Source organism: Pan troglodytes, chromosome 5, assembly GCF_028858775.2.
Source record: "Pan troglodytes isolate AG18354 chromosome 5, NHGRI_mPanTro3-v2.0_pri, whole genome shotgun sequence".
Classification (NCBI taxonomy): domain Eukaryota; kingdom Metazoa; phylum Chordata; class Mammalia; order Primates; family Hominidae; genus Pan; species Pan troglodytes.
The window spans coordinates 39,084,725-39,101,515 of record NC_072403.2 but is presented as its reverse complement, the minus strand read 5'-3'; the positions used below and the strand labels follow the sequence as shown (position 1 = coordinate 39,101,515).

Genomic DNA, 16,791 nt, shown 5'->3' with positions numbered 1-16,791 from the left:
GACTCAATACACATTTCCCGAAAGGGTGGAAATGATTAGCAGTCTCTCAAGTAACCCTTTGACCACTAAGGGTATTTAATTTCTTCTAGCATGTGTCAGTAATCAACCTCCTTGGTACATCATAGGGAGAAATATTGCCGAGTTCCAAAGAGTATACTCTGGGGCAAGTTAATACAAGAATAAGGTCTCACTTACCCTGTAACATGAAGAGTAACAGTAAACTCGTAAGAACAGGGCCTGGTGAAGCAAGGAGTAGGCACAGGAAGATGGCTCATCAAATAGGGGTGCCGGATGTAGTGTGAACAACTGAGGCAGGAAGAACCCAGTAGCCTCTGGGGGTTGGGTGGGATTAGTTGGGGGACTAGGATTTGATGGTAGGGGGTTGTCATGGAGATCTCTGGAAATTAAGTTATCCATTTTTTTTTCTATTTTTATTTTTATAAAAGAACTCTTAAGGGCATTTTTTTCTTTCTTTGTTCTGTTTTGAGATAGAGGTTCACTCTGTCGCCCAGGCTGGAGTGCAGTGGCGTGATCTCGGCCACTGCAAACTCCGCCTCCCAGGTTCAACTGATTCTCATGCCTTAACCTCCTGAGTAGCTGGGATTACAGGCATGGGCCACCACGCCTTGCTAATTTTTGTGTTTTTTGTATAGCCAGGGTTTTGCCAGGTTTGGTCAGGCTGGTCTTGAACTCCTGGCCTCAAGTAATCCACCTACCTTGGCTTCCCAGTGTTGGAATTACAGCCATGAGCCATCATGCCCAGCCTAAGCTATCTCTTTAAAATGACCCTTCAAGAAAGTCCCAAGGAGTCTAATCCATCCATGACAACAGCACGTCTGAGACAGCCTAGTGAAATTTCTCCGATGGAGGACAGGAGATGGAAAAGTGCCCCAGGACCTCTTATTTATATAAAAAACAAAATTTTTTAAGACCCTGAGAAGTATGGATTCTTCTCCAGAGAAAACTTCCTGGCTTAGGAGCTCCCTCAGGACTTGGCACTTTGGTCTAGAGTGAAGTGGACCTGGCCATTCCAGCTTTGAGTGGGTTCAGGCGAGACACTCGAGCTACCCCTTGTGGTTGCTCTGAAGGTCACCCTGGCTGGGAGTGGGTGGATCTCTGCTCTGTTATGCCTCCCACAGGTGGAGGAAGTCTGTCTCAGAGACTGCCCTGCCACCCTCATAGAGCGCTGCAGATTGGGGGTGGTGATGCAGCCACAGGGGCTCTGATTCCCTGCCTCCCCACTGTGTTCATCTCATTCCTCTCCACATATGAGGCCTGGTGTCATGGCAGGTGGGTGTTCCAAGTGAAACCACAGCCACAGAGGCAAGCAGTAGAGCCTGTCCCTGATGTGGCCCTGGTGATGCTGCACCAGCCTGGGGCTGTATCAGAAACCATGCCTGCAGCCTTTGCTTCTGCAGACTTGCTGGTGCTGCACCAGCCCTGAGCAATGTCCATAGCCCTTGCCTCACTGGTCACTGTGATGGGGACGCCCCCAGGTATGGTTCTGCTGCTGGTGTTGCAGGTTGGAGTGGGGGCCAGCACCCTCATCTACCACAAGAAGGCTTAGGTGGCACAGACGTAAGGCTGCTTGCCTGTGTGTAGAGTGGCAGGCTGCAACGGGCTGGAGCTCTGGGGAGAGGCCCTTGCCACGCTGGTGGCAGTGATTGGGTTCAGGCAGGTGTGTGCCGCAGTGCTGGGCCAGGTGTGAGCTGTGGCAAGAGCTGTGGCCACACTTTCTGCAGGAGTAGGGCCTATCACCTGTGTGAAAGTGTTCGTACAGGGCCAGGTGGGCCCCTTGGCTGAAGTACTTCCTATATTAGGGGGAGGAGAAGGGCCCCTTGCCCAGGCTGTACTGAGAGAGGGGAGAGCAGTGGGAAGAGACTCCACATTCCAGGCAGGAAATTTGAGTGGATTTGTGGGTGGAGATGGGGGTCCCGGGTAGGGGAGTTGGGGAAGGGTTGGTTGTGACAGCTGGCAGGTAAAGGAGTGCCATAGTAGGTAGAGGGCTGGGTCTGTCCTCTCTTCTCCTCCTCCTCTCCCTTTGCTCCCAGCCTGCAGGGAGAGGGGAGAGAGGTGAGAGCAGCATGGGGGAGGAGGAAGCAGAGGAGACAGAGGTGGGAGAGGAGAGGCTAAGCCCCACACCCAACTGAAGAAGTGGTTGGCGGTTTCAGCGGCACCTCCCTCCTCGCTGAGGTGGACTGTGAAGGTGGAGAAGCCCAGAGCACAGCCTCCTGTGAGCAGCTTCCCAGGGTGTTGAGGGCTGCCAGGCAAGGACAGGGCCCTCAGAGTTAGGCCTTGCCTGGGCAGGGGTCTCCTGGGGGAACCTTCCCTCAGGGCCCTGAGGCTCTGGGCTCCAGAGCTCAGCTTCCGCGTTCAGATACATGGTCTGCTCTGCTTTGGAGACTGAGAAGCCTGAGAGGTAAAATCGTGCTGGGTGGTAGGTAGGGTAAGGGAGAGGGAGCTTCCCCCCATCTCCCTCACCCACTGCAGAAAGGCTTCTCTGTTTCCTTCCCCAGCCCAGTCCCACCTCCTCTGTGAGGCTGCTCCTCACCTCCCTACTGGCCTGCAGTGATCCTCCTGCTTGGGAGTCACAGAGCACCCCTACACGGGCCCTTTGCCATTCTTTATAGTATAAGGCAAGGCCGTAACATTTTGTGGGGCATCTTCTTCAGTGTCCTCAGCCTTGTGTGAACATCAGAAGCACTTGGGGGCTTGGGAAAATGCAATTGCTGGCCCCACCTCCAGTTTCTTAAACAGCAGATCTGGGGTGGGGCCCAAGAATTTGCATTTCTAACAAGTTCCCAGGCGATGCTGATGCTGCTAGTCTGGGATCCACACTGGGAGAGCCACTGATCTGTTAGGCGTGTAACTTTACTTGTATTATCTCTAAATTCTCAGGGCAACCTGTTACTCTCCCCCATTTTGCAGGTGAAGAAACAGAGGGAAGACCCAGTGCCTTGTGCAAGGTGGCTCAGTTTGTAAGTGGCAGAGCCGATTTGAACCCAGGTTTGTCTGACTCTAATACTGTATGAACCCTCTTTCCTCTACCCTGTTCCTCTGCATTGTCAACTATTCCACATGTATCTTGTTCCTCAACAAAATAGTAACGTTTTCTTTTGCATACTTTGTATCTCTCACCTTGCCTGACCCAGTAACATAGGCTTGGTTGGGAGGGACTGAAGGACTTGGAAAGGAAATGCCCCAGTGGAGCCAGGATGGAAATGGGTTCCTCTGTGTCTCCCACATGGTGTCACCTAAATAAACAGCCATGTCTGTGAGGTTCAGTCATGGGGAGAGGAGGGCAAGAGAGCACTCGCACCAAGCGATGGGGTTAGGGGGACACGAAAGGAAATGTGATAAATAGAGAGGGGGGCGTGTGGGGCGAAGGTGAGGACTGGGGACCCGGGAGGGGGCAGGCTGTTTCAGAGTGAAGGCAGGACGGGCAGCAGAGACAGAGAAGAGGCTGCCGGGTGGTTAGGGCTGGGGAGGACAAGGAGGGTGAGGACAGACGATCCCGGCAGTCCCTGGAGCCAGAAGAGAAGTCAGGTTAACTCCAGACTTTTGGCTTCCACCTCTGTATCTCACCCGACTCCTCCCCACCTGCTTCTCTACCCTGAAATTCCAGGAACAACGCCCACCTGCCTCCCACTACAACTTCCCCTTATACCGTACACGTCCTGGATGCTTGGGGTCCGGGAGGAGGGGAGTCAGGATCACGGGTTCCAGGGAAGTGAGTGTAGAAAGGGGCTCCTACGAGGGTAGAAGTGGGTGTTGTCTGCTTCTGCAGGAAAGGGACCAGCCAGCCCAACTGGTCCGCAGTACTTGCTGGGGCTGGAGGATGCCCACCTGCATCTACGGGATTGAGGGTACCGGAGAGGAGGCGAACAAACGAGAAATCCCAAGGGCGGAGAAGGGAGCCATGGGATCGGCGGGCGGGCCGCGCAGCTGCGGAACTGGGAGGGCCAAGCGGGCTTTAGGGGGAAACACGGCCGGCTCCTCTGCCAGTGAGACAGAGAACTGAGCAAGGGGGAGGAATTTGGGGCCAGAGGGGCTGGGGGTACCCAGAGCAGAGGAAACAGGAAGTGAGGGGCAGAGAGGTTACGGGTGGTGGAAGGAACAGCAGTCGGTTCTGGAGAGGCGATTCCTCTTCCCCGAATACCTGCACTGCCCCGGACCGGGAGTGCAGTCGTGCGCCCCTGTCCCCCCAGCCTCAGACTTGGTGCCCAGCCCCGCTCGCGGAACTCGAGGCCAGTAAGGCAGCCGCGGCTTTCCTTGATGCCCCCACTCCTCTGCTCTCAGCCGCTGCCTGGACGAGCACAGAACTAGTGTTCCCAGGCGGCCCTCCCTCCGCTCAGCCCCGCCGCCCGGCGGGCAAAGGCTGTGCACTCACACTCCGAGTCTGCAGCCCAGCCTGCCCTTTTTTGGGAGGTGGCCCGGGGACTGGGATGTCGAACAGGGAGCTTCTCCGCAGTCCTCTCCACCTCCCTCCCTCTTTCCAGCTATAGAAACCGGCTGCTCGCAGTGACTTCCAAACATCACGGTCCTTCCCACATCTACACACATCCTTTTTCTCTTTTGAGCCATTTTCCTGCTTTCCCTTTGGTGTTGAAACCCTGGATTTCAGCCTGGGCGACTCAGGTTTTAGGGGGAAAGTTTGGGGTCTAACTTGGCACCTCTGTTTTTTATCCTCTCTTCCAGCTTCATAGATGGTTCCTATTTTCATACATATTTGCTAATTTGGAGTTTCCGACGACATATCTCGAATAACCCGACATTTTATCCCCATTTCCAAGGCTGATTTTACATTATTTCTAGGCCTCCCTCCCCAATCTATTTTCCTTTCTTTTTCTTGTACACCCCTGATAAACAGACACACAGAACTGCAGGTTTCAAAGAGGAAAAAAGCACGTTTGTTGTTGGTAGGCGGGCGTGAATGGGAGGGTTCTTCACCTTCTCCAACACCTTGTATAGATGGGACGTTGCAGGGCAATAGAAAAGGCAGCAGATGGGGGCGTGTTTTGCCCCACTCTGTACAATATAGAAGAATCTCATATAGATACTTTGTATAAAAGCCACGTGTCCTCATTTGTGTCCTCTTGTTGGCTGGCTGGGCTGGGGGTACTGGGGGACAAAGAAGCTGGGGTGATAGACCAGGACACAGGGATACCCCATGGTCCCCTTCCTCTGGCTGTCCCCTGGTGGGGTCACTTTGGATCCTTGGTGGGAGCATAGCACAGCTCCAGTGGCCGGGACACCTTCCAGAATTTCTCATTCACCAGCTCCAGGGTCAGCGAGCCATTCAACGTCTGAGGAGGGGGTAAAAGGGCGAGAGGGGGAAAAGAGAGAGGAAAGTTGGAGAAGATGGAAAAGGAAATGAACGAGAGGCAAAAGGTGACCAAGGGAGGAGGAAAGAAAAAAGGAATAATAAAAGGGATAAGGCAAAAAAGGACATGGATGATGGGAAAGGAGAGGGGACATAGAAAGAGATAGAGGATGTATAGGGGAAGAGTGCTGATGAGTTAGACCAGGCTCATGGTTCTATGTGGTCCAGACCACCCTCCCTCCTCTCCCTTCTTCTACCACTGCCCTCAGAAGCTCTCACCGTGAACGCCCCGCCTCCAGGTGCGATGTAGATGGTGTACTGCTTTTCACTGACGCCCTCCAGGCTGGGCAAAGCAGGCTCCTCAGGACCGTCACCTCCTCCGGCACCCCCACCCTCCCCGCCACCCCCATCAGGTCCTCCGGTGTCAGAGGCGCCCCCTCCAGGCCCTCCTGGCTCCCCTGCTTCCTGCTGTTGCCTCCGCTCGAGGGCAATGCGCAGGGCCAAGTACTTGGAGAGATGGTCCACTGTGGCATTCCCAGTTGTCTTCACATACCTGGAATGGGAGGGAGGACAGGCTTAGAGCCAGAGCGCCTCAGATGGGGACTGGAGGTAGGGGCTTTCCAAAATGGATTCTGGGTTGGGGTGGTATTTTGGGTTTGGGCAAAGCCCACTTCTGATGGAAATCTAGGTGATCTTTGGTTTCTCAGTGGCTGGGGAAAGACAGGGCTCCTTACCTCGTCTGGCAGTATTCTCCCTTCTCCACGAGCAGGGGGTGGGGCCGGAACACGAGCTCAATTTCTCCACCTGGCTCTGGGGGGCTGGGGGCCCCAGGAGGGCTTGGGGGGCCCAGCGTTCCCCCTCCCAGAGTCCCTCCCCGGTCACCAGAGTCTTCCGAACCGGCACCCCCACCCACCCCACCAGTGCCGCCTCCCCCTGTCCCTACACTGCTCCCCCCTGCGCCCCCTCCACGGGGTCGCTTGGGAGCAGGGCCTGGGGCAGAGTCAGGGGCGGAGTCTGAGCTCACATCTTCTCCATCCCCTTCTCCCTCCCCGGGCTCTCCTTCCCCCCCGCTCATCGTTGTGGTCTGATCTGACCCTGGTATCGGCCGCCTCACACGCTGGGCCCTGTAGAAGCAAGTGGTTAAGGTTAGAAGGCATCCAGGATAAAGGGCTTAGACTTTAAACTTCAGAGAATTAAGAGATAAGAAAAATCCTAATGACGATACCTAATATTTATTAAACACAATGTGCTGAGCACTCTACTAAGTGTTTTGCACCAATCCCCTTACCTAATACAATGAATCCTATGACACAGGTAATTATATTACCTCTATTTTATGGCTGAGGAAACTGAGGCTTAGAGAGGTTAAGTAACTTGTTAGTGATCATAGGCTGTCACCTCTCAAAGTGCGGTAGCAGCATACACATCCCCTGTGAGCTTGTGAAATGCAGACTCTCGGGCCCAACTCTAGACCTACTGAATCACAGTTTGCACCTGAAGATCTACAGGTAATCTGGATACACATGAAAGACTGAGAGATGCTGGCCTAGGAGGTGATTTAACTTCCAGCAGTATGAATCCGGGGCTTATTCTCAAAATCGCTCTACTGTTCTAACTTCTAGAAAGTCACGGGGTAAACTACATTTTTCCTTTTTTTTTTTTTTGAGACAGGGCCTTGTTCTGTCGCCCAGCAGGCTGGAGTGCAGTGTGCAGTGGTGTGATCATGGTTCACTGCAGCATCCACTTTCTTCCCAGGCTCAAGTGATCCTCTTACCTCAGCCTCCCAAGTAGGTAGGACTACAGGCATGTGCCACCATGCCCAGCTAAATGTTTAATTTGTTGTAGAGACGACATTTCCCTATGTTATTCAAGGTGGTCTCAAACTCCTGGGCTCAAGTGATCCTCCCATCCTCACCTCCCAAAGTGCTGGGATTACAGATGTGAGTCACTGTGTCCAGCCCTATATTTTTCTTAAGAATAGCAGGGCCAGTTGTTTACTAAGAAACTGCAATTTACACCCATGATTTCCAGCCCTAATGATCAGTCTGTGGTCAGCTCCTAGGATGCCGAGGCTTAGAAGCTAGCAGGCAACAAGGACTGACCCACGGACCCATCCCATCAGTTCTGCTTCTCTCCTGACCCTCACACCTGTGCATGGCCTGCATGCGTAGCCCCTCCTCAATGCTGGAGCTCAATGCCTGCTGGTTGTGCAGGCGGCTCAGGCGGATAAGCACTCGGTCTTGATGGGCCTCGTATTCCTCCCGGCTAGGATAGATCTTAGAGATCAGGGCATCAAAGTTGGGGTCTGGCCGTAGGGATCGCTTGGACACCAGCTTCTTTCGGCAGGTAGGACACTCCTTGTTCCTGGGGTAGGAGAAGGGAAGCCCTGAGTGGTCAGTCAAGGGAACTGAAGCCTAGGCTGAACCAAGACCAGTGAGAGGGCCCTAACTTTGTACCCCTTCATCTCAACTCAAACATGTCTCTCCTATTACCCGCTCCGTAGGGCTGTGACAATGCAGTCAGAGCAGAATCTGTGGAGGCACTCCTTGGTGGTCATCGTATTCTTCAGCATGTCCAGGCAGATAGGGCACATGAGTTCTGAATGCAGTGACCGAGGGGAAACAGCAATCTCTGTGCCATCCATTATGGCTTCCTGAAGGCATCAGTGAGTAGAAAGGTGGTGTGGGTTAGAGGGAAAGGGGTTTTAGAAACAGCAGCCCATAAAATAAGAATTTTGAGAAATACAGTGAGAAGACCCATGTTGGTCTCTATAGGAGACAAGAATTCTGAGAAAGAGAAGGACTGATGACTTGGAGCAAATGGAGAAAAGACAGACTTTAGTGTCCATTAACTAAGAGTAGGAGCTTTGGAATAGGAGGATCTAAGGTGGCTAAGTGGCCTAGGAGTGAAGATGGCACAAATCTGTGGTTGGGAAAAACTATTCAACAAAATTTTTTAAAGTCCTGGTGCTACCTGTATTAGAACCCCATAGGGTGCCTGTTAAAAATTCAGATTCTGAGAACCCAATTCACTACTGAATCAGAATGTTGGGGGGCATGAAGCTCTGCTTTTAATAAACTCCCAAAGTGAGTCTTATATGCACTGACTTATGACACTGAATGAGGAACAGGGAAGGTAATTTTTGTGTTTGTGATCTTTCAAATGAAGATAATAATACTTGTTCCACCTCTCTGGCAGGGCTGTTTTGAGGATTAAATGAGATAAATGCGAAAGTGCTTTGGAAAGATTAAGGTGATTCAAAGGTAGGGCCAGGCAGGGCAGAATAGAGCAAATTACGGAAAAGAAGCTGTGTGATGCGGTCTGTGGATATAAGCGTTTGGGGGAGGGGGTAAGCCTGAAAGGGAGAATGCCTGTCACCTGCGGGGTCCGGTGCAGCTCATACAGACTCAGTTCCCACGTTTTGCTGGCATTCTGGGCATTCGCCGGCGTCGTCATGGTGACCGGGCGCAGACCCCCCACCAGGGCTCCACAGCCGAGGAGAAGGCGAAGAAGGCTGGGGGTGGGGGGAAGGGGAGGAGGGCGTCAGGGGGGCCGCCCCTCGCGTAGACCCCGCCCCTCCAGAAGCGCCCCTCTCCGCCCCCGCTCCCGCCCCCGCGCCGGCACTGCCCCTCACCCAGCTCCAGCCGTTCGCGCTCCCGCCGCCGCCGCGCCTCTCCCTAGGCCCGGGCTCCTGGGCCAAGTTCGCTCGGTCCGCAACCGCCGCTCAGACAGCACCTCCCGCCACCGCCGCCGCCATGGCCCGGGCGCTGGGGCCCTACGTCACTTCCGCCTGCTCCTCCGCTACACCCGCTCCCCCCGCCGGCGGAGACGTCACCCACCATTCGCGGCGCGGGTGGGACGGGACGTGGACGCCGCGGTTCTCCCGCCCACGGGACGGGCTCGTCCCGCGTGAGGATCCTGCGTCCCGGGAGTTCTGCGCCACTTAGGGAACCACGGTCTCCGCCCCCGGCCCAGCACCGTCGCGCGGCCAACAACCTTAGCCTCGGTTCCCTTCCAGAGGCCCCCACGCGGGGCCTCAGCTCCGGGGGGGCGGGGCCTGGAATATCTGGGACCCCAGGAGGGGACAGAGGGCTCGTGAAAAGGGCTACCTCCCCCACTCTGCGTACCCTGGCGACTCTGGGGATCAACCCCCCTCACTTCTCCGTAACCCCCATTCCAGGATCCCGGGGGAAAAGGCTGCAAAAGATCTGCCGCTTTAGCCTTCTAGTCCTGAGAACACACCTAGGTCCCGATGTGCCCGGGATTCCCCCTTACCACCCTGGGGACTCCCTCCACCCTCTGCTTTGGCTCTCCCTAGACCCTCCGACCCGCTCTTCCGCTCGAGGTTTGGGGGCGGCGGCTCGGGACGTCCAGACTCAACTCTCAGCCGGAGCCATAGACTCGAGAATTGCGTTTGGACAATCAGGAGCCGCGGCCCGGGGCGGGGAAGGGAGGGAGGCGCACGGGAGGAAAGGGGGAATGGAGACACCACGCGGAAACAGGGACATACACAAGATGGGGCTCCCATTGGGAAGGGGGGGTGCGCGTGTGGGTGGGGTACACAGGGGCAGAATGTCTGGAGTGGGAAGTGGGCAGAAGCCTCTTCGAGGACTCTAGAGTAAACGAAGGGGATGGGGAGGAAAGAGAAGAGGAAGGGGCAGAGCGATCCCCATTGAGTGTAGGGAATGAGAGGGATACAGGGCGAGGGGGTGGGGGGCAGTTAGAGACCCTGATGGGCATCTTGTCCCCGCCCGAGCTGAGGCTCCCGGACTTGGGCTGCGGCTGCCAGGGGGTGGCCTGTCCCTGGGACAAGGCAGCAGTGGGTGCCCTCGCCCCCCCCCCCCCCCAGTTCCCCCCTACTTCCCTGTCCTCTCCTTCAGTCCGTGGCCAGTCCTTATGTGGGCGCCAGAGTCGATTAGCGCAGACCCCCCTCCCCTTCCTCCTCCTCTTCCCAGCCCCCTCCCTCCTGCTCTCTCCAGCCCCTTTCATCGGCTGGTTCATTCCCCTAATCCTGGCCCCCTCCCCTAATCCCCCCCATCCGACCCCAGGCCGGCTGCAGCTATTGTAAGGTGGAGAGAAAGGGGAGGGGGGGACTCAGAGAAAGGAGAAGGGTGGGGGAGGGCCACCTGTTCCAAGACCCCCTTTCAAGGCCAGACTGGACACCAAGATGGGGCCATGAACAAATCACCCTTGGGGACCATAAGAACCCAGGGAGTTGGGGGGAGGGGACTGGTGCTGCAGAACCAGTGGAAAGGGGTGACGCACGAACCCCTCCCTCCAAAAAGACCCGGAGTGTCACGCATACACAGTGACACATACTCTTTCCTCTCACACCCGGCGGCGGGGGTTGCCCTGGGAGACCAGGCAGAGAAAGGGAACAATCCTTTGGGAAAGGGAAAGGAGGGGGAGGTGGGGAAGGGTCTGAGGGCTTGGACACAAGAAGAGCCGGAGGTGGCAGGGAAGAGGACTTGGAATTTATTAGGGTCACAAGCACCCCTGCTTCCCATATTCAGCATTCCTGAACCATACACTGCCACCCCTTTTGTAGCCTGGGAACTTAGAGTCCTCATCAGCAGGAGGCCAGGCAGAGTGGTGCGGGGGTGAGCAGAGTCCAGGGTCCTTGAGGCAGTTACATGAAAAGACCTCCTGGGAGGGGCAGAAACATTTGGACAGATGCATGGGTGGAGACACAAATGGGCTAGGGGGTACCCACTTCTGTCCCTGGCCTTGGGAACCTCTGCCCTTCCCAGTGGCTCCAGACTCCCCTTACTGGCTTTCTCATATAGTCTGGGTTCTACTTCTCTGCCCTCTCCCTCCCCATGCTGGCCTCATACCAGTGACTTCCACTGAGGTCCCTGTGATGTATCCACTATCTTCAGATGCCAAGAATGCGACCACATCTGCCACATCTATGAGAATGGTGGGGAGAGGGCAGAATTCTGCTCACTCCCATAGACCCAAAACAGCCATAATCTCCCACCAAAGACATCCCTCCCCACAAACCTCTCCACAGACACCAACCACCAGTCCCCTAGAAAATCCCAAAACCTTGGGGATGTCTTCATTCAGGCCCCCTTCCCAGGGACCCCACTACATTCAGTGCTCACCCTCAGGGTCCCCCAAGTGTCCCATCGGGATCATTTCAGTAATCTGTAAGGAAATACTCATGTGGGTGAAAGCTTCTTTTATGGATTTTTTTGAAGACTGAGTCTGTGACCCTTTTTTGTCTTCATTCCTCATACATTCATTGAATATTTAATGTTTGCCAGGAACTGTGCCCAGTATTCTCTCTCTCTCTCTCTCTCTCTCTGTGAAGCCCAGAGAGATTGAGTCTCTGAATGATTCTGCCCTCCACCCACAGCCTCCTACCTTGTCCACCACTTTCTGTGGCACTTTCTGTGTCATGGGTGTTGCAATGAACCCTGGGAGGACAGAGTTACAGCGGATCCCATGTCTGTGGGAAGGAGAGTGGCTGCCGATTCTGGAGAGGGCTGAATGCTGGTACCTCCCTCAGACCCCCCAGGTGCTCCCCAGCACCCTCAAGCATCTGACCAACCGTCCAAGCTCCCGGGCTGCGGTCTGGGTCAGCCCAATCACTCCAGCCTTGGATGCTGCATAGTTTGTCTGCCCCACGTTCCCCACCTATAGGTGAGTCAGAGATGTGGAATGAGTCAGGAGTCTCAAGGAGGGGTTCTCCTTTCTATACCACTTGGCTGGCTGACCTCGTCCAACTCAACCTGACCTTTCCTACGATGCTACTGATGTTGATGATGGAACCACGACAACCATTGGACACCAGGGCTTGTGCTGCAGCCTGAGTGACTAGGAAGGTGCCCTGGCGGGAAAGGGTAACAAGGGAGAAAAGATCAGCTGGGGTGACAGCCCTCCTCCAACTCCCTCCCCAGGCTAAGGGGGCCAAAAGTCGCAGGTTCAGAGATCGCCACCTTGAGGTTGACAGCTATGACTTTGTCCCAGTCATCCTCAGACATGTGCAGCAGAAACTCATCCTGGGTGATGCCCGCACAGGACACAACGACAGATGGTGGGCGAGAAAAGCAGGCCTATGGGAGGGGGAGGTTACGCATCAAAACCCCCCCACAAAAAGCCGGGACAGTGGAGGCAATATTAGAGCTTTAGAGGGGGAAGGTGGCCTGGCGTTCACCTGCACTTGTTCCAGCAGGCACCTGGCGGCCCTGGCCTCAGACACGTCAGCCTGGAAGGCAGCATGGTTCCCGCGGGGCGGCCCCTCCTTGCTCCCTGGCCCGCCCAGCAACCGCACCGTCTCCTGTGCCGCTGCCCGGTCCAGGTCGCAGGCAGCTACGGTGGCCCCCTCTCCGGCCAGGCGTACACTGACCGCTCGGCCGATGCCGCTCCCCGCACCTGAGGTAGGACAGAACACGCCGGACCGGGCAAGGGGAGGAGGGGGCAGGGATCAGAGGTCACAGGGCAGAAAGTTAGTAAAATGTGGGTAAGGGGCCAGAGGTCACAGCGGCCGCGCACTCCAAGGGCACGCCCCTGACCTCACTCCAATACCCCAAACCGCCCGGGGAAAGAACCCCCTCAACCTGTGACCAAGGCCAGTGCGGAGCGGAGCCGGTTCTGGAGCTGAGACGCCATGGCGGGCTGTGGGTGGGTGGGAATCCCAGCACTAAGCCAATCCCAGCGCAGAGGGGCGTGGCAAGGGCAAAGCCGGGGCCAATCAAAGGCCTGCCAGCCTTAGGCCATCTGCGGCCACCAGCGCAGGCCGACCTCCCACCGAGGGGGCGTGGCCCGACACTGCTGCTTAGGGGCCCCGGGTGTGGAGAAGACAAGGGGCCCCATTCCCCCCAAAAAGACAAAGACTGCATGTGGGGCGGAAGATCGGAGGTCTTTATTTCCGGTTACCACCCCTCCCCCTCGATTCAAACACAGTGATATAAAAGGAATAGAAACAAAAAAAATCAGGCCATGAGAATACCAACTAACCCTCTCCCACCCCATCCCCCCAATCACTCCCAAATCAGGACACACGATTGATGTTTGATGTTTATCCCCGACTCCTCCTGTTACCCTCTCTGTCCAGGACTCTGGTCTTCCCTGAAGCCTCCACCAACTGGTGGGAGAAAGGAAACTGGACCTTGGAGAACTTCCTGTGTAGCAACTTGGTTCTCCGAGAACAGGTGGGGTAGGGGACACCAGGTAGGCTGCCATCACCCCCTGTCCCTTCCAGCCTTCTTCATGGCCCCATTTAGCCCTCCAAATGCAACATGGTCAGACAGTGCCCAACACTATGGTCCCTCTGGCCTCTCATTCTCACCGCTCCAGCCTCTGTAAGACTGCCAGCCCTTGAAGGCCCTAATGCCAAAGTAACCATTCTCCCAGGCTACAGTTCCTTCCTTTGGCAGATGTCCCTGGCCAGGGCCCCCAACCTCTACGCACCCCTGACCTGGAGTTAGGGGTAGAGGTTTGGGGCAGGGGTAGTTTATCCACCCCTCACTCAAGGTGGGCAATCAGCACCATCATGATAACTCCCCCCAGCAGCCCCAGCACCTCCAGAAGTGATTGCAATGGTGATGCCTCCCTCAGCAGCTCGGGCAACACAGACACTGTTGCTACGTAGATAAAGCCACCTGCAGTAAATGGCAGGACCCAGCCAGGACCTGCACCACCTGCAATTTCACTGCCCACTGCTCCTCCTTCAGTGAGAAGGGCACAGGCTGTGCCTGCCAGTGCCCCTACTGCTGTCAGTAGTTGCAGACGCATCGCCTGATGGGCAGAAAAGAGAAAAAGGCACTCAACAATAGCTAAAGATTATCAGTGGTTTAGAAGTGGCTGGTGGGGTATAGGTATAGGGGACATGGATTTGGAAACTAAACATCAAAGTAAAAAGAGAAGAGGGAGCAGTCTAGAATAGACAATTTCTGAAAAATCTTAAGAGATCAGAGGTCCTTTCCACAGACTTTCTGATTGAGTAGGCGTATGTGTGTAAGACTCCACTAAACCATTCAGATGGTTTATAGACCAGTTTAAGAAATACTGAGCTAAAGGACAAAGTAACCAGAACTTCTTCCCCCTCATTTCTAGAGGACTTGTCAATGACAGTATGAATTGTTTGGAACTAATAAGAGGCTGTTTGGGTTTAGGGTGAGTGAGGAGAAATAAAGGGTTTGAGGCAGCTGTGTTTGGCAGACATCACCAACCTGCTTTTTGCTGCAGCCAGACTGGACCAAGATGGCAAAGTCTCCGACCTCGTGGGGCACTTCATGTAGCAGGACAGTCATTGTGGTCAGGATCCCTAGTCCCCGGCCCCCTCGAAAGGAAGCCCCAATGGCCAGACCATCAGTGAAGTTGTGTGCCAAGTCAGCAGCCAGATTCAGGTACCCCGACACACGCAGGTCTTGTACAGGACAAGAAGTGAAAATGATCAGAGGCTTCCATCACCACTTGTTCCAGTCTTGGTCAGCTATTCTCACACCTCCCCTCAGAGACCACTTCACACCCAGTCCTTTAGTGTTTCTCAGATACCTGCCATTACCCACAGCACATATTCCATGTGATTTGTGATGACGTCCCTTGCCCAAATTTATCACCAACTCTGGCCCTTACCTAAGCCTCTTTTTTCTTCTTCAGCGTTCTGAGGTCTCACTGGCCCATCTTTGGGTACTGTGCTCCCTCCTCGCCTCTTCTGAACCCCCCTTGTTTCCTTTTCTTCTTCCTCTGAGCTCTGCTTCTCCTTGGTAGAACGCTCTGAGGGAAGAAAAGAGTTGGTCAGAGTGGAGAACAGATCTTCCAACATGTCCTCTCCCTCCTGAGGGCCATAAGATGAGGAGATTCTGAGGCAGGCAAGTCAGCTTTCAGGAATGTTGTTCCTGGGCTCACCTTGTCTTCCATGTCCATGACTTCCACGTGTATGACTGTGAGCGTGTCCATGTCCATGACTGTGACCATGTCCTCCTTTCACATGTCTCACAAATTTCTCCACGACAAGAAAGGCAACAATTCCACTGAGAACCCACAGTCCCACAGACAGAATGGGGCCCTGGCCTGGGAATGGAGGCATTGAGACATTAAGGGAGATGTGCATTCCAGACTCCTCCTCAAGTGCGGGAGGTGAGGAATAGGGAGAGACAGACCTTCCCCAGCACCCCAACTCCCATCCCCATCTGTCTCTTCCTCACCACTGTGGGAGTGTCCATGTCCGGGTTGCTCCAGAGTGTGGTGAGAATGAGGTTCTGGAAGAAGGGGGGAAAACCAGATGAGGGAATATCTGACACAAAGAGTGTGTATTTGGGGGAACATCGAAAGGTCAGGGATCATAAAGGAGAAAGAACCCTTTTCCTCCAAAAAACGAAATAGGTTAGATTTGAGGTAGAAGTCAGAGGTTACTTACCAAGAGCATGAGGAATGAGGTGCAGGAAAGCATCTCCCAGGAGCCCACCGGAAGCAAAACTGAGCAAGATCTGAAGTAGAGAGCGATGCCGGGGAGAGTTCGACTCCACGGGGATAAGGAAGAGGACAAAAAATGGAGCTGCTGAGATCAGCACTGTGGCCCCCAGTGCCTGGTGAGGGAGAGTCAAGGTCAAGTACTGTGGAGTTTCCCAACAATCCAGAACCAGCCCTTCTCTCTCCCATCCCCTGGAGACTCACATAAGCCCAGAGAGTGACAGCATCCAGGTCCTGCTTGATGCCTGGAGCCCCAGACTCCCCATAGCCTCCATGGCTATGCTCATGGTCATGTCCATGTCCTCTGTGGTAGAGGCTCTCATGGGAGTGGCCATGGCTATGGCCATGGTGTAAATCCTCATGTGAATGTCCATGGTCATGATCGTGGGTATGTCCATGCCAGATGCTCTCGTGAGTGTGGCCATGGCCATGGGCATGGCTGTGTCCATGGTGGAAATCTTCATGTGAGTGCCTGTGGCTGTGGCCATGGAAGTCCTCTTGCAGATCGTCGTGCAGGTCGTTATGACCCCCGAGTCCAGCCACCAGAAGCCCCAAGGTCGCCCAGGTCAGCAGTCCGACGGCCACCCAGTGGGGGGCCCCCAGGCCTCTGGCCATCACGCTGACCAGAGGGACAGAGGCAGTGACTCCACTTGACTCAACTCTGTACCTACACAGGGTCCGCTTTACTCCAATCGCGCCCTCCGTCCACCTCTATGGGCCGCTCTCCCATTCCCTTAAGTTCCCACCTACATTGTTCCCAAGACTAGTTCTCTTTATCCCGAACCACCTCCCGGATGTAGGGCCCTGGGACACTAATCTTTCACCAGCCACTTTACAGACTCTCTGGGCCCTCGTCTCTACGACTCATTAGGTGAGGAAAAGGCCTGGAAAGGATGGTAGAGAAAAAACAGAGAATTCTCACCGGCTCCGGGATCCTCTCCTTTCCCGGTTTGCTTGGACGTGGCAGTCCCGCCTTTAGATCCCGCGAGAACAGGAAGTTCCGTTCCACCTTCGCCCTAATGCCTTTACCAATATGGCGGCACTCC

At 55.0% G+C, this 16,791-nt stretch overlaps 3 protein-coding genes and 1 non-coding gene across 7 annotated transcripts; all 4 read right to left on the bottom strand.

Annotated features, from left to right (window-relative positions):
• Nucleotides 1-4,887: 4,887 nt before the first annotated feature.
• On the bottom strand, nt 4,888-9,087 carry RING1 (ring finger protein 1). Of its 3 annotated transcripts, XM_009450849.5 has the most exons (7): nt 8,958-9,087; nt 8,702-8,837; nt 7,816-7,976; nt 7,472-7,687; nt 6,058-6,447; nt 5,603-5,876; nt 4,888-5,306 (listed from the first exon to the last, which is right to left on the bottom strand). In XM_009450849.5, exons 2-7 carry the CDS (start codon nt 8,777-8,779, stop codon nt 5,205-5,207), a joined length of 1,221 nt encoding a protein of 406 aa, XP_009449124.1. In that variant the 5' UTR covers nt 8,780-8,837; nt 8,958-9,087; the 3' UTR covers nt 4,888-5,204. The 3 variants fall into 3 exon arrangements, with proteins under 3 accessions (XP_009449124.1, XP_016810147.1, NP_001074951.1); XM_016954658.4 differs by lacking the exon at nt 7,472-7,687; NM_001081482.1 differs by lacking the exons at nt 8,702-8,837; nt 8,958-9,087 and having other exon boundaries at nt 5,205-5,306; nt 7,816-7,967.
• Nucleotides 9,088-9,659: 572 nt separating this feature from the next.
• Nucleotides 9,660-9,767, bottom strand: MIR219-1 (microRNA mir-219-1). Its single transcript, NR_035717.1, has one exon. It is a non-coding gene; the product is annotated as a microRNA mir-219-1 (primary transcript).
• A 1,008-nt stretch (nt 9,768-10,775) lies between these two features.
• On the bottom strand, nt 10,776-12,985 carry HSD17B8 (hydroxysteroid 17-beta dehydrogenase 8). Its single transcript, XM_001169236.6, has 9 exons — nt 12,889-12,985; nt 12,486-12,703; nt 12,268-12,384; nt 12,066-12,158; nt 11,880-11,965; nt 11,693-11,777; nt 11,431-11,473; nt 11,158-11,232; nt 10,776-10,969 (listed from the first exon to the last, which is right to left on the bottom strand). Exons 1-9 carry the CDS (start codon nt 12,938-12,940, stop codon nt 10,953-10,955), a joined length of 786 nt encoding a protein of 261 aa, XP_001169236.1. The 5' UTR covers nt 12,941-12,985; the 3' UTR covers nt 10,776-10,952.
• Nucleotides 12,986-13,171: 186 nt separating this feature from the next.
• Nucleotides 13,172-16,783, bottom strand: SLC39A7 (solute carrier family 39 member 7). Of its 2 annotated transcripts, NM_001279850.1 has the most exon segments (8): nt 13,172-14,068; nt 14,503-14,699; nt 14,909-15,049; nt 15,182-15,346; nt 15,481-15,534; nt 15,693-15,861; nt 15,950-16,364; nt 16,668-16,763. In NM_001279850.1, coding segments are annotated over 7 exon segments (1,410 nt in total). In that variant the 5' UTR covers nt 16,361-16,364; nt 16,668-16,763; the 3' UTR covers nt 13,172-13,795.
• Nucleotides 16,784-16,791: the final 8 nt, after the last annotated feature.

Excerpts from the sequence above, each read along its gene's own strand:
- RING1 (XM_009450849.5), bottom strand. The coding sequence starts at position 8,779 with ATGACGACGCCGGCGAATGCCCAGAATGCCAGCAAAACGTGGGAACTG. Across the intron at positions 7,688-7,815 it reads GTCACAGCCCTACGGAGCGG|GAACAAGGAGTGTCCTACCT; the intron begins GTAATAGGAGAG and ends CTCCTACCCCAG. Across the intron at positions 5,877-6,057 it reads GGAGAATACTGCCAGACGAG|GTATGTGAAGACAACTGGGA; the intron begins GTAAGGAGCCCT and ends CTCCCATTCCAG.
- HSD17B8 (XM_001169236.6), bottom strand. The coding sequence starts at position 12,940 with ATGGCGTCTCAGCTCCAGAACCGGCTCCGCTCCGCACTGGCCTTGGTC. Across the intron at positions 11,778-11,879 it reads GCAGCCCGGGAGCTTGGACG|ACATGGGATCCGCTGTAACT; the intron begins GTTGGTCAGATG and ends TCCTTCCCACAG. Across the intron at positions 11,474-11,692 it reads CACAGAAAGTGGTGGACAAG|ATTACTGAAATGATCCCGAT; the intron begins GTAGGAGGCTGT and ends ATTTCCTTACAG.
- SLC39A7 (XM_063811927.1), bottom strand. The coding sequence starts at position 16,360 with ATGGCCAGAGGCCTGGGGGCCCCCCACTGGGTGGCCGTCGGACTGCTG. Across the intron at positions 15,347-15,692 it reads CCTCATTCCTCATGCTCTTG|GCCAGGGCCCCATTCTGTCT; the intron begins GTAAGTAACCTC and ends CTCCATTCCCAG. Across the intron at positions 14,069-14,502 it reads CTGGCTGCAGCAAAAAGCAG|GCGATGCGTCTGCAACTACT; the intron begins GTTGGTGATGTC and ends TCTGCCCATCAG.